At 43.7% G+C, this 15,427-nt stretch overlaps 1 protein-coding gene across 1 annotated transcript in view; it reads right to left on the bottom strand.

Annotated features, from left to right (window-relative positions):
* Window positions 1–4,636: 4,636 nt before the first annotated feature.
* The window catches only part of ASTN1 (astrotactin 1), a 392,406-nt gene continuing 381,615 nt past the window's right edge, over window positions 4,637–15,427 (bottom strand). The window contains exons 22-23 of the mRNA XM_049868516.1: window positions 11,751–11,934; window positions 4,637–6,536 (exon numbers count right to left, since the gene is read on the bottom strand). Of these exons, the coding sequence (XP_049724473.1) occupies window positions 6,299–6,536; window positions 11,751–11,934 (422 nt within the window). The 3' untranslated portion in view covers window positions 4,637–6,298. The remainder of the gene's footprint in view (window positions 6,537–11,750; window positions 11,935–15,427) is intronic.

Genomic DNA, 15,427 nt, shown 5'->3' on the forward strand with positions numbered 1-15,427 from the left:
TGTCTATGGAATTTTCCAGCTTATTAAACTTTTCATTATGTTCCTGAATAATCTTTCTAATTTCTTCAGTTGCTTTATCTGTGTATTCCTTGGCTTGTTCTGCATATTGCCTCATTTCCTTCCTGATGTCTTGAAGGGCTCTGTATATTAAACTTTTGTATTCTGCCTCTGGTAATTCCAGGAAGGCACTTTCATCTATAAGATCCCTGGATTCTTTGTTTTGAGAGCTTGTTGAGGTGATCATGGCCTGTTTCTTTACGTGACTTGATATTGACTGTTGTCTCTGAGCCATCTATAAGTGATTGTATTAGTTTATGCTTGCTTACTGTGTTGTAGCTGCTTGCTTTGTTTTGTTTTGGTGTACCCCTATGGGTTGCTTGAGTGAGCTAGCTTATTTTCACCTTTGGAGCTCTGGTGTCCTGTCCCCAGGTGGCTACAGCTGTTATCAGGTATATCAGTGTAGGAGTCCATTCAGTTTTCTTGTATGAATTCAGCTCAGGTTTCCAGGTAGCTGATCATCAAGTGTGTGGTACAGGCTCTGTCCTACAGTCTTAGAGGGGCAGGGGTGATTGGCGTATATACCAGGATCTGATTGCAGCAGGGGGTCATGCTCTGAACAAGGCAGGGGGCTGAGAACTGACCCCCAAGTGTCTCTGAGGAAAACGTGTCTCTGTTCCCTAGAACATGCTGGTGGGTGGGTTCCACAGAGGGACCACGGGCACCCAATGTTTTTGGTTGTAAGGACTGGGAGGTATCAGTTATCTTTGGACCCCTGTCGTGGGTGGCTGGGTGACCTGAGTGGAGCTACCAGTCCTTAGGTCCCTGATGTGGGTAGGTGAGGACCTTGTTTAATTGGCAAAGCAATGTGAAACATCAAACACCTACCTCTCCACTGCACAGCTGAAATGGTTGGAGTTTGCCAACAAGGGCCTATTCTCCCAAAATAGGCCCACACAGGTCCATGCAGAAGGCAAAGGTGCTCAAGGTCCATGGATGTTTTATGCCTGGACAGGAGCTGCTTCTGTCCTGAGCTCCCCCGGTTAATGGAGCTAGCAAATTATCTTTTCCCCCAATTGCAATTTTTTTTTTCCTTCCCCAAGGCTGGGAGGATGGCTCTAGGTGCTCACCAGGGTCTATCTCAGGCCCAGGGATTCAGCCACTGAAGCCGGCTTGGGGGTGGGGGTGGGGAGCATGGTAAAATATACGCAAGTACTTAGCTTTTGCCGAGAGTGTCTGATCTCCTCAGCTTCCGGAGGTGTGTGTGACTGGCTGTTTCTCCCTGAGGAACCTGCAGCCGAACACTAGTGCCAGCCCGCCACAGCCACCACCAGCACTGCTCTGGGAATAGTGCCTGAGGGCTCCCCGCGATTCAGGTCTGGTAACTCCTCTCCACTTCTGAATGGTCTCTTCCTCACCCTGCCCCTCAGTTCGTTGTCTAAGCTCGCCTTTGACGCTCAGAGCTCCCAGCTTGTCGCAAATATACTCGTTTCACTTGTTTTTTCAGGTCTTTGTTGTAAAGAGGGCTCGCTGCACGCATCTGTCTATTCTGCCATCTTGGCTCTGCCTCTCTTCATCTTCTTTTAATAGTCCCTGCTTGGGCAAAGACTAGGACTCTGTGATCATTACTTTTAAAGGGGTGCTATTACATGCCCAGGTCTAATTGCACCTAATACCTGGTTTGTTGAGAATTTAAAGGGAATCACAGGTATTGGTGGCAGCTAAGACAACATCTATTTAAAGTTATATTGTAAAGAGAAAGAAAAAGATGGAGTATTTTTGGCTACCCACCATGAAACATTCTTTAATAGCCAGTCGATCGTAAATGCCTGTACAGAATGTGAGAGAAGAATGTATCTGGGGGCAGCCAATGACTGCCCTGACAGGAAACACAACAGAGAACCCCTGAAGGAGCAGGAGAACAGTAGGATGCAGAACTCAAATTCTCATCAGAAGACCAGACTTAATGGTCTAAGAATAGAAGGACCCTGGAGGTCATGGTCCCCAGACCTTCTGTTAGCCCAAGATAGGAACCATTCCCAAAGCCAACTCTCCAGACAGGGATTGGACTTGACTATAAGATAGAAAATGATACTGGAGAGGAGTGAGCTTCTTGGATCAAGTGGACACACAAGACTATGTGGGCAGCTCCTGTCTGGAGGGAAGATGACAAGGTAGAGGAGAATGGAAGCTGGCTGAATGGATATGGAAATAGAGGGTTGATAGGAGTGTGCTGTCTCAGGTGGACAGCAGCTAGGAGTATATAGCAAGGTGTATATAAATTTTTGTACGAGAGACTGACTTGATTTGTAAACTTTCACTTAAAGCACAATAAAAATTAAAAAAAAAAAAAAAAAGAATGTATCTGGGGGCCCTGTTACAACATTTTTCTTAGATGCCCAATGTGTAAATTTCAGCAACCCCCATAGCATCCTGCACTTCCCTGTCATAGTTTCCTCATCCATTTAATTATGGGCTAGAGGCCTTACTTTCCCCCATAAAACTGCATGTTTGGTGATAGGGAAGAAGCTTGTCTGATTCACCACTGCCCCCTCAGGACCACCCATGGTGTCTGGCATACAGCCTATAGGCAACACTCCTTTCCTTGTCTAATTGTTTGGAGAAAATGGCGGAGAGGAAATGGAACTCACCAGTCTGTAACAATAAGTTTATATTTTGCTATGAAATATCTGATGTTTTTTCTAGTTAGGCTAGCAAGCTACAACCCATAGCAAGCTATAAAAAAAAAAGGGCCTATATATTTGGAATTTATGATATAACATTGAAAACTTTAATAATTCCTGTATGGGTCCAATCAGGTGACTTAAATTATTGAAAGACACAAGGTAACATCCACACACCCACCACTTACTAACAGCTTTGTTTATTATTTAGTTGATTATTTCCTTTTTTTATAATTGTACAATAATTGTCTTTTAAACAATACTGTTATACCTGAAGTTGATCACGATATTCTTCCTTCCTTCTACAGTTGTAGTAAAGTGTTTTTTTTTTTTTTTCACACTCAGTTTTTTTAATAGAACATTTGAATATCAAGAAGTATGGTTAACTAAAAATAATGAACAGACCAAACTCCACAGAAAATGATTGCACACTCAGTTAAAGGTCTAACGCTATTACTGTGGTTCATGTACATTCAAGAGGAAACACCAGAGGTCTCAATGGGGAGACCCGTAGCTGGGAGAGTGTTGGTGGATGTAAGTGACTCCCTTAAGATCTGTTTGGCAGCTTGGAAATGTGAGGTTTAATACTGGCTGAGCACCATCATCTCTTATATCAGCATGGGTTCTTCCAGGCAAGCTTTGGGAAATGTCAGGGAGTGACTGGGGTGTCTTCCAAGAGCAAAACCCCTCCGTTTAATTATACAACCATTCTGAGACTATCCCCTCCCTCATTCATACTGGCCCACTTTTTAACCTGAAAGTAAATGGGACCATGTCATAGGAGTTGTGTGTGTGAGTGTGTGCACACGTGCACATGTGTGCCTGCACACACAGATACAGTAAGGAGGGCACAAGGGGAAACTGAAGGAGGAAGAGAATCATGGGAACAGAGGGGACAAAAGAAAAAGGGTCATGGAAAGGAAAAGACAAAGAGGATGAAAAGGGGATGGAGGAACTTGCAAGAATGAAGAAGTAGATAGGAGAGAGGGAGATAGTATGCCTAAAATAAAAACAGGAGGAGAAAAAGAGGGATATCCCTGATGCCACTCCTTGCCCACCCTCCCTGGCCCACTGCTGGGGCAGCAGATATTGGCAGCCTCACCATCCTTCCACTCTGAGTCAGGACTTGAATAAAAGGATAGGAAAACGGTAACAGCAGCAAACTCATCCCTTGGCCCTGCCCAATTGGTTACCAATTGCCTATAGTATGGACATCTCTGTTAATGGTCAGGTCAAGATGAAAAATGTGCCCCTCGAGGCATTTAATCTGAGGCCCCTGCATTGGCCAGGGGCTGGGCAGTTAAGTTTTCTACTTGCCTTGGCTCTGGAAGTAGAAGAATCTGTCAGGCAGGTGCAATTGAGTGTGTACAATAAATCTTTCAACTTTTCTGTGGAAAAAGGCAGAGACGAAAGTGAGCCCACCTGTATTTTCAGCCTAGGGCTGACATCTGTGTCAGGTTATCACATGTCATTCCCAATCCCCAGTTGAGAAGGCAAAGCCGGTGGTCCCAAAGGGTGCTCCAACTCCAGAAGGTAAAAGTCCACTGTGGCTCCTCCTCCTTCCACCACACAGTGGGCACATCTCTACCATGGACACTTGGGGAAAGGTAAGGCTCTCTGGGCAGGCTCCCTGTAGAGCTTAGCTGGAGTGGCTGCCTGCCACAAGCAATGGTGTAAACAGTACTGAGGCTTGCAGTCGTTAAAATCCTGTGCTCTGGAGTCCAACAGCCTGAATTCATATCATAGCAAGTTGCATAACCTCTCTTTGCCTCAGTTTCCTCATCTCTCATATGGAGATGAGGCGAGTACTTCCCTTGGAGATTGTTATGAGAATTCAGTGTTCTGTAAAGTGCTTAGAGCAGTGCCTGGCACACAGTAAGCACTCACTCAATACATGTGATCTGTCATTATTACTATTTAAAAAAAAAATCAATATAGCTCAATGACTGGCCTTATAGATCCTGTATGTCCTTCCTGACTTTTCTCACGTACTTCCAAGAAGGAGCGCTAGTCAGAGGCAGGGGTATTGGAGTGTGGGGACGGCAAACATCCTCCTTGCTGGTCTGGTCAACACGGGTCTGCAGTGTTCTTTCTGAAAGGAAGGTTTCCGGTAATACAACTGTACTCTAGGCAGAAACAACACCCTAGCCCTGCACTGTAGTGCCTCCCTATCCAGATTCTCATCTACTCCCAGCAACTAGGTGGGTGGTAACAATGGTGGACTCCTCCTGCTGACGGTCACTAAAGGGAAGGATTTGTAAAATTAACAACATAATTACGCAAATTTCACAAGGGGGGAAATGGACAGAAGTTGTGTGTGTGTGTGTGAGATCAGTAATAGCTACAGTTCACGAAAACACTGACATGGAGGTACTCAACCCCTCCTGGACCAGAGCAGACATCAACAGGCCTTATCTGTCAAAGGTAAGAGGCATGGGACTAAAGCGAATCCAGGTGCTTGGCTATATATTGGTGGTCTGGAGAAGTTCATCCAAAGGAGGCACAGGAGTTTTTTTTCTTTTTTTAAACAATTAGCTCCATGTCTTTCCAGAGTGTGGTCTCATAAAAAGTCTCCCAGGTAGACTGCTCTGCAGGTCCATCTGACAGGCGGCATTTTGCTCTCATTCAAATATCATCTTGTTCCAGGAAATTTGACGGGTGACATTTTATTGGCTTTCAAAGCTCATGTCATTATGAGGAGAGGGCAGAGATCTGCCAGAGGGAGATTTAATTTCAGTCCTGTCTTGAAAGATTAAAAAAAAAAAAATTCCATGGAGTCAATTCTGATTCATGGCAGCCCAATGTGTATCAGAGTAGAACTATGCTCCACAGAGTTTTCAATGGCTGATTTTTTGGAAGTAGATTGCCAAGCCTTTCTTTCGAGGTACCTCTGAGTGGACCTGAACTGCCAACCTTTCTGTAAGCAGCCAAGTGCGTTAACTGTTTGCACCACCAGGGACTCCGTCTTGAGACATAGGAGAACCTAAAACCCTAGGAGGCCCATTGGTGCAAAAATGGAGGCTGGTTCACCTGTGAAGTATGGAGATGGCAATGGGAAGCCCTCCAAGAGAAACTGAGGCCTAGTCAGGGGTCACTTTCCCCAACCTTATTGTCTTTTCTGTGGGCTGGGCTTAGGCCCAGAGATGAGATGCTTCCTAAGGAATGCCTGAGTGTGTGGCCTGAGGAAGGTCACACAACTTTATGGCCTCATCTTGGTCCCCAATTCCAATAGACTCAGGAACTCAGTGAGTCTGCGGAGCACCAACCTGATATACCTTTCTTCGGAAGCAGAGTGCTCGCTTGAGCATTTTGATGAGCCTCTTGGAAAAAGAAATGAACACAAAAAAAAATCAACTGCAAAACTGCCCCTAAGTAACCCCCTAAAGAAAAATGATGCTGCATGAAGCCGCTGGCCGGCAGGTTGACTGATCATGCAGATGGAGAACGTCATACTGAAGAAGTCCCACAGGGAGCAAGGGTCACATTCTCACTGGTTGAGATGTTGCCTTTGGAGGTTTTAATGTTCCATTAAAAAATCTTAAAAATCTACAATCCAACCCAGGTGCCCCCTCTTCTCTCCTGCTTCACTTTGGCAGCCACTCGCTGGCATCACGGTGCTAGATGTCTTTGCTGTCCCCATAGTCGTTGTAGGGGATGCTCAGGGTCTGCTCCTCACATGTCTTCCTGAGGTCCCGGCTGAGCTCTGACCAGTCAAGTCCGTACGGCTTGATCTCGCTGTAACGGCAGCCCAGGTACTTGAGTGAGCTGCGCCTCAAGCTTATCTTGGGTTCCTGGAGAAGTCCGTTGCACCAACTGCTGAGATCCCCAAGCTGGGAAAGGATGAGGCCCGCTTTCCTATGGGTCAAATGTGGAGAGTACATATGTTAAAATGAAGGGAAGGCCTGGAAGGGTAAATAGCCACTATTAGTGTGAGACTTTGCAGTCCCTGGGTGCTACAAATGATTAACGTGCTTGCCGGCTAACCAAAAGGCTGGAGGTTCAAGTCCACCCAGAGGTACTTCAAAAGAAAGGCCTGGTGATCTCCTACTGAAAAACCAGTCATTGAAAACCTTATTGAGCACGTTTCTGCACTGACGCATGTGAGGTCACCATGAGTTGGAACTGACTCAATGGTAACTGGTTTTAATGTGAGACTTTAAAATTCAAGAGGGCAGTGCCCTACAACATAGTTCATAAAGAAAATATTCTACATCTCACTTCGGTGAGTAGCATCTGGGGTCTTAAAAGGTTGCAAGCGGCCATCTAAGACACATCTATTAGTCCCACCCCACGTGGAGCAAAGGAAAATGAAGAAAACCAAAGACACAAGGGAAATTTTAGCCCAAATAACTAAAGGATCATATGAACCAGAGATTCCACAAGCCTGAGCCCAGAAGAACTAGATGGTGCCCAGCTACCATCAATGACCACCCTGACAAGGATCACAACAAAGGGCCCTAGAGAGAGCAGGAGAAAAATGTAGACGAGAACTCAAATTTATATAAAAAGACCAGACTCACTGGTCCGATAGAGACTGGAGGAACTCCCAAAACTATGGCCCCTGGACACTCTGCTAACCGAGAACTGAAACCATTCTCAAAGCCCACTTTTTGGACAAAGATTAGACGGGCCCATAAAACAAAAAATAATGCACATGAGGAATGCGCTTCTTTGTTCAATCAGATGTACGAGACCAAATGGGCAGCTCCTGTCCTACAGCAGGAGGAGAAGGCAGAAAGGGACAGGAACTGGACGAATGGACCCAGGGAACCCAGAGTGGAAAGGGGGAGCATTCTGTCACATCATGGGAATTGCAACCAATGTCACAAAACTATATGTGTATACATTTTTGAATGAGAAATTGAGCTGCGACCTTTCACCTAAGGCACAATTTAAAAAAAGAGAGAGAGAGAGCAGTGCCCTGGCCTGTTTTGCTTACTGTTCTGTCTTTGGCACTTAAAACAGTGGGTTCTTCATAAGTACCTGGCAGGTGAATGAATGAATGAGTGAATGAATGAATAAGCTAATTAATAGGATGGATATGCAGGCATCAAACAGCAACAAAGAAACAAAATAAGGAAAAATAAAGAAGAGATGTGACTCAGAAAACAACTCATATTTCAGTGGGAATTTATACCCACTTTAAATCACAGGCATTAGCAGTTTTTCACAACAAATCAAATCAGTTTTCTGTAAAGCCAGTTATTTTTCATCATTGAATGATGAATAATGTGTTTAACCGAATATTTCCCTTTTCAAGTCTATTTCTGAACTGGGTAGAAGTGGCAGACATATAGAAATGAAAAGGATATAAAATGTGACCTATTATGCCTTTATTGAGGTAATTATAGCATAGTCTAGGTGAAGACAACAGTGCTCTCAGGTCACACAGACACAAGGCCACTGTGAGGGAAAATGCAGTCTCTCAGCTGCACCTATCACTTCACTAACCTTAAGGCGAGTTCACACCCCCTTCCTCTGCCAGCCTTGGAAAATCAGGAGGCCACTGCTTTTAAGCATCAATCAGAAGAGATGGAAAAGGAGGCAATGAGAGAGCCCCTAAGGCATTGCAGGTCCCTGAGAGAGAAATAAGCAGAGGGGTGCATGGTCACCCCCAATTCACACACACTAGAAAAGAGGCAACCCTCTGGGAATAGAGAGCATGAGAGATTCTGACATATACATAGCTTGAGTGAAGAGGCTCTTAGCAGGACCTCACTGGTGTATCACTCTTTCTGGTGCCCATGCCTCGTGTCACAGAGAGGGACCACCTGAAGGCCAGCTCTCAGACCTTAGTGGGTTTGACTCGAAACTTAAGATGCATGAAACAACAGCATCTCCTCAATCAGCTGCGTCCTTCAAAAACCTAAGAGACCCATGAAGGAAGCATCTATTTTTTTAACAAACTCATTTGAGGCTGCAAAACACTGTTCTGGAAAGCTCAAAGAGCAATACTCCTTACAGTATGTATCAATTGCTAAACTCACTTCTCAACCTAAGAACCATCTCTTTTCTAGTTTAATCAACAATTCCTTCCAGAAACTGAAAGTTTCTGCATCCCATTTAGAATGAGTTTTTAAGAACACTAACAACATTCATTTCGTTCTTCTTCTGTCCTGGCAAGGACTGTCCCCAAGGGATGACTTCACTGCATTCCGAAGAGTGCGTGTTTAGGGAAGGGTGGGGATGATGGTGAAGGAAAGGTGTTGATCTTCAGCAGCAAAGTCCAGGGGCTAAGGGTGTGAAGTCACTGGAGGGGCATTCATTTTCTCCAACTTCAGTGGTGGGCCGGAGGAAATCAAACAAACACTCTGCCTGCCGACTAAATAGCATCTTATGTGGGTAATCTGTCGTCTCCCCATCAGCCTCTGCTTTTTGGCCAAGCAGGCTTCCAAAAGTCGTGATCAACATCAATGGGAACTTTGGGAGCCCTTCTCCTTAATCTCTCCTATTGTACATCACTGGTTGTTTACAAATTCTTGAGGTGGGGGGAGTGAAGGAAAGAGGGGCAGCATCAGCATCCTCCTCCAGGGATGAATAAGGGACACATCCTAACCATCCTTTCAAGAGAATGGATTTAATTAGCCTATGTAGTCTTTGTTGCTGCTTTCATTGCTCATTTTTTTAAAAATAATAATTAGAGTCTGCACTTAATCATCCCAGAGCCTGCAGCCTTCCTCTTTCTTCGAAACAGCGCAACAGATGTCATTCTCCAAGTATTTCAACCTTCAACTCAATCTGGAAGCCTCTATGAATTTTAATGGCATTGGATTTAACTGAACTGAGAGAATCCTTTCTGCTTGCTCACAGGAAATATGTACCCTGCAGGTCCTTTTATATTAACTCTCACAACTAATCACAAAGTGGATCTCAAGGCAGAGGGCTTTTACTTTCTCTCCTAGATTCTCTCTAAGAACCATGACACGTCTACATTTTTTTCACTAATATATACCCTTGAAGACCAGCGTTCATGTTGTTGTGTGCCACTGAGTCGACTCCAACTCATAGCGGCTCTATATGACAGGGTAGAGCTGCCCAGTAGGGTTTCCTAGGCTGTAATCTTTACAGGAGCAGATTGCCAGGTCTTTTATCCCATGGAGCCACTGGGTTTGAACCTTCAACGTCTTGGTTAGCAGCCAAGTGCTTAAATACTGTGCCACCAGGGCTCCTCTGAAGACCAGTCATACACATGAAAGACCTTGCTGGGATGAGAGTTTTGGGAGGAAAGTTTATGGTGAGCAGCAGGTCTTACTTTACATTAAGGGCCTCATTTCTTCCCCTGCTCATTTTCTTCATTAACTAGTTTTCCTTCCGACTCTTCAGTCACAAGGGACAAGTCTTAAAATCAATCCAAATACCCTTGGAAATCAAGGATGAGTGCAATATTAGTACCATCCAAATGGTGACATTTATGTTTCCTGACAAAGAGCAATACATAAAAAAAATAATAATAATTACATCAGAGGGAGGCTGAAAGGGAAGGTGGGGAGTGAGAGAGAAGAGAGAAGAATGGAAGAGAGTGTGAAGGAGGGGAGATTGTTGGCAGGGGGGATGACAATAGGTGTGAGTAGTAATAAGATGGGGAGTAAACGGAACATTTCTTAATATGTATCTGTTTTCTAACCTAGCGTCTGCTTCTTATGAAAACTGAGACAAAACGCATCATAATTTCCTATTTCTCTGTGTGTCCAGGTATGGCACGCCATCTGTTCATCCAGGGACTACCACCATTTATAAACATCAGGAAATAATTTATGAAATGTGGAAATATCTTGTCTGACCTTACATGTGAAATCATTTTATTTCAGGAGGTTAACCTTAAATCTTCTCCTTCCTTCAAAAGTAAGAAAATTGGGGGGGGTGGGGTGGGGAGGTCCTGACCAAAGGTCTTCCCGGGAAGTTTATCACTGCAGGTAACAACAGGCACACGGAGGCTGAGTCTCCCTCCAGTTTAGTCAGAGATGATGGATGGATGGATGGATGGTTGGATGGATGGGATGAATTCTGGGTGATACTTTCAGCTCTGTTGGCTGGAGTGCAAGAATTCTTTAAGTGCCAGAAGATTCTACAGTATTGATTTCTTTGTTTTCTTTTTCAATTCTCACAGCTGCTGCTCTATTGTTTTTGTTGTTGTTTACCTTCATGACCTCCTAAGTAATTTGGGGGCATATAGATGACAATGTTCCATGTGAAAAATCTCTTCATCATGCCTGTCTGAAAATTCCAATATTTCCAGAGAAATCTGTTTTCTCAAAGCAACATACAGCCATTATGAATGGTGAAAAAGAAAGGTAATACCTCTACATCCGCTTCTCATTCCTCTCTTTCCGAGAACTTTATCAGGGCTGCAAAACCTAAAAACAGTGGGCACTGGGTATCAGGAAGTTGTAGCCTCAGGGCAGTGAGGGGGGATGGCAAACTCTGCCATTCTAACTTTGGGTGAGACAGAGTTCAAGGTAGGTAGTTAGCTACTCTATGTTGCCTTTCAATAGAATTTGATATAGCTTGATGTGTGTTTGTATAATGTGTATAAAATATGCAAAGTTCATACGCCATCAATATTTTTTGATAACCTCCCTAATGAAATTCCTAATTTTCTTCACAAGACAAAGTTTTTGGCTACTAGGGTTTTAGCATTTGAATGCTGTGTCAGCATGATAAAGAGTGGAAAAATAGGTCAAGAGCAAGGTTTTTTCCAAAATTTGGGAAATGCATTCATGACTTAACTACTTAAATACAGCTTACCCGGAAATAATCTGCATGAACTGAGCTATTTAAAAGCACAGGGCTTACTTCTTTTTGCCAAGCACCTAAGCTCACCCAGGACATCTGCAAATTCAGGTATGGATGCAGTATGATAGCGCAGGAGGCATCAAATTTCTTTAAAAGAGACAAGGCAGTTTGTCGAGTAACCAGCTGTGCTCTATAGGGCTTTCATGGCTGTGACCTTTCAGAAGAAGATTGGCAGGCCTTTCTTCCATGGTGCCTTTGGGAGGCTTCAAACTGCCAGCCTTTTGGGTCAGTGTTTAGCCATTTGTGCCACCCAGGAACTCCATGTTTGTTGATTACCTGGGGCCCAATTCATCCTCACACCGCCAGGTGAATTCTCCAAAACTCTCATAGTGCTGGTTATAGTGATAGAGGACTCGATGTAAGGTGGGGGAACCCAGATCCAGGAGGGTGTTGTAGGCAGTTTGTTGCTCCTTCCCACTGGTATAGCCATTGAAGAGATTGTAGATCTTATCTGCTATTTCTGAGGAGGAAAGAAAAGACAAATAAATAAATAACATGTGTCTATACACACACACATATATACATATACATATACACACAGATATATATGTATGTGTGTGTATGTGAACGAATGTGTGTGTATGTGTGTAATGTTACCCATAGATACTGAACCTGAAACCTGGAGAAAGTGTTATAAATAATTCAATTTACCTCTGAATCACTCGTCTTCAATTTTCTCTCATGTTATATGAAAGCCTTGGACAAGAATACCTCTAAGGTCAATTTCAATTATTATAGCCTGTTTCCTAAAAATATAGAGCCAGAGGCAAAAGCTCATATAGTAATCCCTTATTGGGCAGTGCAATCCCAGGGACGTGGGACTGAGGATAAAGGGAAATAAGGCAAAATAGAGGGAGGCTGAACATAACAGCCTGCATTATGGAGCTGCCAAATTTTTCTGACAAGCTGATAGCTACATTTTGCAAGAGAGGATTATCTCCAGCTCCTGTCCACTGTTGGTCCACGATTGCTCCCATTAGGCACTAGCTCCCATGCCGTTGTGGGCTGCATATGCGTGGGTACCACCCGGTTCACACAAAGACAACAGGGAAGCTTTGGGCAGCTGGTGACAGACATTTGGCTTGGGGATGAGGTGAGTGCTTTCCGGCCATGCCTGAGCAGTATGAAGGACCACACACCTGTCAGCCTGGAGAGGCCATGGTGCCAGGGTGACCTGACCCCAGGACTGCAGGAACACAAAAGCCTTTGCTAGAACCACTCAGACCAGATAAGAAGGCAAGGGTGCAGATCTGGGGGACACATAAACCGAATCCAGTACATTCTGCAGTTCATAATGGGTGATCTTTCAGTTTAATTTGTATCTCTGGTATTTCTGTCTCAAAGCCATTCATCGGTAAGAGTTAACTTGTTGTTGTTGTTGTTGGGTGCCCTTGATTAAATTTTGACTCATAGTGACCCCTGGGACAGAGTAGAAGGGTCCTGTATGGTTTTCTAAGCTGTAATCTTTATGGGCTCAGATCATCAGGTCTTTCTCCCAAGGAGTCACTGAGTGGGTTTGAACTGTCAACTTTTCAGTTAGCAGCCTAGCGCTTAACCATTGCGCTGCCAGGGCTTCTTTCAGAATAAACTTAGAGACATGAAAAAGTGGCAATGACCTTGTGAAGTCTTGGAATTTTTTTTCCTGTGGAGCTCAGAGCACTTTATCATTAAACATTTTCTCATTAAACCTGTCAGAAGGATGTGTTTGTATTTCCCCCTAAATATCTGAGAATAAAAATCTGGAGAGACATGGTTTGTTTCAAACCCATTGTTAATTCTGGGGATGAAGAAACTGAGTCCGTAGGTTCCCAAGCCCAAGCTTTACCCACCTGACCACCTCGTGGCTTAAAAGCATAGCAACCTGTTTCCTTGCCCCAATTCCAAGTGTATTCAGGGCAGCTGATAATGACAGAGCCATCACTGTAGGAGATTCTTGGGTTAAAATGAATAAATTTCTGTCCCTATCCTGCGCAGCCCACATGTGTCTGTCAGTTTGTCATACTGTAGGGGCTTGCATGTTGCTGTGATGCTGGAAGCTATGCCATCAGTATTTAGATACCAGCAGGGTCACCCATAGTGGACAGGTTTCAGCTGAGCTTCTAGACTAAGACAGACTAGGAAGAAAGACCCAGCAGTCTACTTCTGAAAAGCATTAGCCAGTGAAAACCTTAGGAATAGTAGCGGAACATTGTCTGATACAGTGCTGGAAGATGAGCCCCCCAGGTTGGAAGGCACTCAAAAGATGACCGGGGAAGAGCTGCCTCCTCAAAGTAGAGTCCACCTTAATGACGTGGCATGGTCAGCAGAAAAGAGGAAGACCCTCAACTCGGTGGATTGACACAGTGGCTGCAACAATGAGCTCAAGCATAACGACAATTGTGAGGATGGCTCAGGACTGGGCAGTGTTTCATTCTGTTGTGCATAGGGTCGCTATGAGTCAGAACCGACTCAACGGCACCTAACAACAATGACAACAACATACTGCCCAGACACTGCAATTATTTTCTTACTTTCCTATCTACTTGCTTAGGAGGACAGGTGCCAGATCTTATTTGCTTATATGTCCTGAGTGGCAGCACAATATAGATAAAAAAAAATTTTAGCTAAATGAATGGAGCTCACAACTTTGGGAGCAATTGATGTCTGCTTTGGGGAAGGGCTTTTCAGTGCTCTCTGTTCATACCAGGTTACGCCAACCCTTTGACAACCAAACTCTTATAGCTGTCATCTGTAGCTGTGTTAAAAATAATGTTAGAATAAAAAGGATCATAATAGAATACCATCAAAAATTATACTCCAACAAATTTGAAAACCTAAAGGAAACGGACAAATTTCTACAAACACACTACCTACCTGTCTCAGTCATCTAGTGCTGCTATAACAGAAATACCACAAATGGAGGGCTTTAACAAAGAGAAATTTATTTTCTTTCAGTCTAGTAGGCTAGAAGTCCAAATTCAGGGCGTCAGCTCCAGGGGAAGTCTTTCTCTCTCTGTAGGCTCTGGAGGAAGGTCCTTGTCATTAATCCTCCCCTGGACTGGAGTTTCTCTGTGCATGAATCCCAGCTTCAAAGGACATACTCTGCTCCTGGCACTGCTTTCTTGGTGGTATGCAGGCCACACCCCAGAGAAACTCCCTTTACATTTGATCAGGGATGTGACCTTAGTAAGGGTGTTACAATTCCACCCTAATCCTCTTTAATATAAAATTACAATCACAAAATGGAGGACAACCACACAATACTGGGAATCATGGTCTAGCCAAGTTGACACATATTTTTTAGGGAAACAATTCAATCCATGACACTACCCAAACTAACACAAAGTGAGATAGAAAATCTGCACAGACCCATAACAAAAGAACAGATTGAAGTAATAAAAAAAAAAAAAATCCTAACAACAACAAAAAATCCCTGGCCTGGGTGGTTTCACTGAAGAATTCTACTAAACATCCAGAGAAGAGCTCCCACCAGTACTACTCTATTTCATAGCATAGAAAAGGAAAGAATACTCACAAATTCTTTCTATGAAGCCAGCATAACCTGGATACCATAGCCAGGCAAAGACACCACAAAAAAAGAAAATCACAAACCAATATTTCTTGTGAATATAGATGCAAAAATTCTCAACAATATACTAGCCAATAGAATTCAGCATCATATCAAAAAAATAATACACCATGATCAAGTGGGATTCATGCCAGGTATCTAAGGATGGTTCAACATTAGAAAATCAATCAACATAATCCACCACTTAAATAGAGCAAAAAAAAAAAAAGAATCACATGATCATCTCAATCAACACAGAAGGCATTCTATGAAGTCCAACACCCATTCCTGATAAAAACTCTCAATAAAATAGCAATAGAAGGGAAACTCCTCAACATAATAAAAGGCATCTATACAAAACCAACAGCCAACATCATTTTCAAAGGAGAGATGCTGAAAGCATTCC

Source organism: Elephas maximus, chromosome 24, assembly GCF_024166365.1.
Source record: "Elephas maximus indicus isolate mEleMax1 chromosome 24, mEleMax1 primary haplotype, whole genome shotgun sequence".
NCBI classification, from domain to species: Eukaryota; Metazoa; Chordata; class Mammalia; order Proboscidea; family Elephantidae; genus Elephas; species Elephas maximus.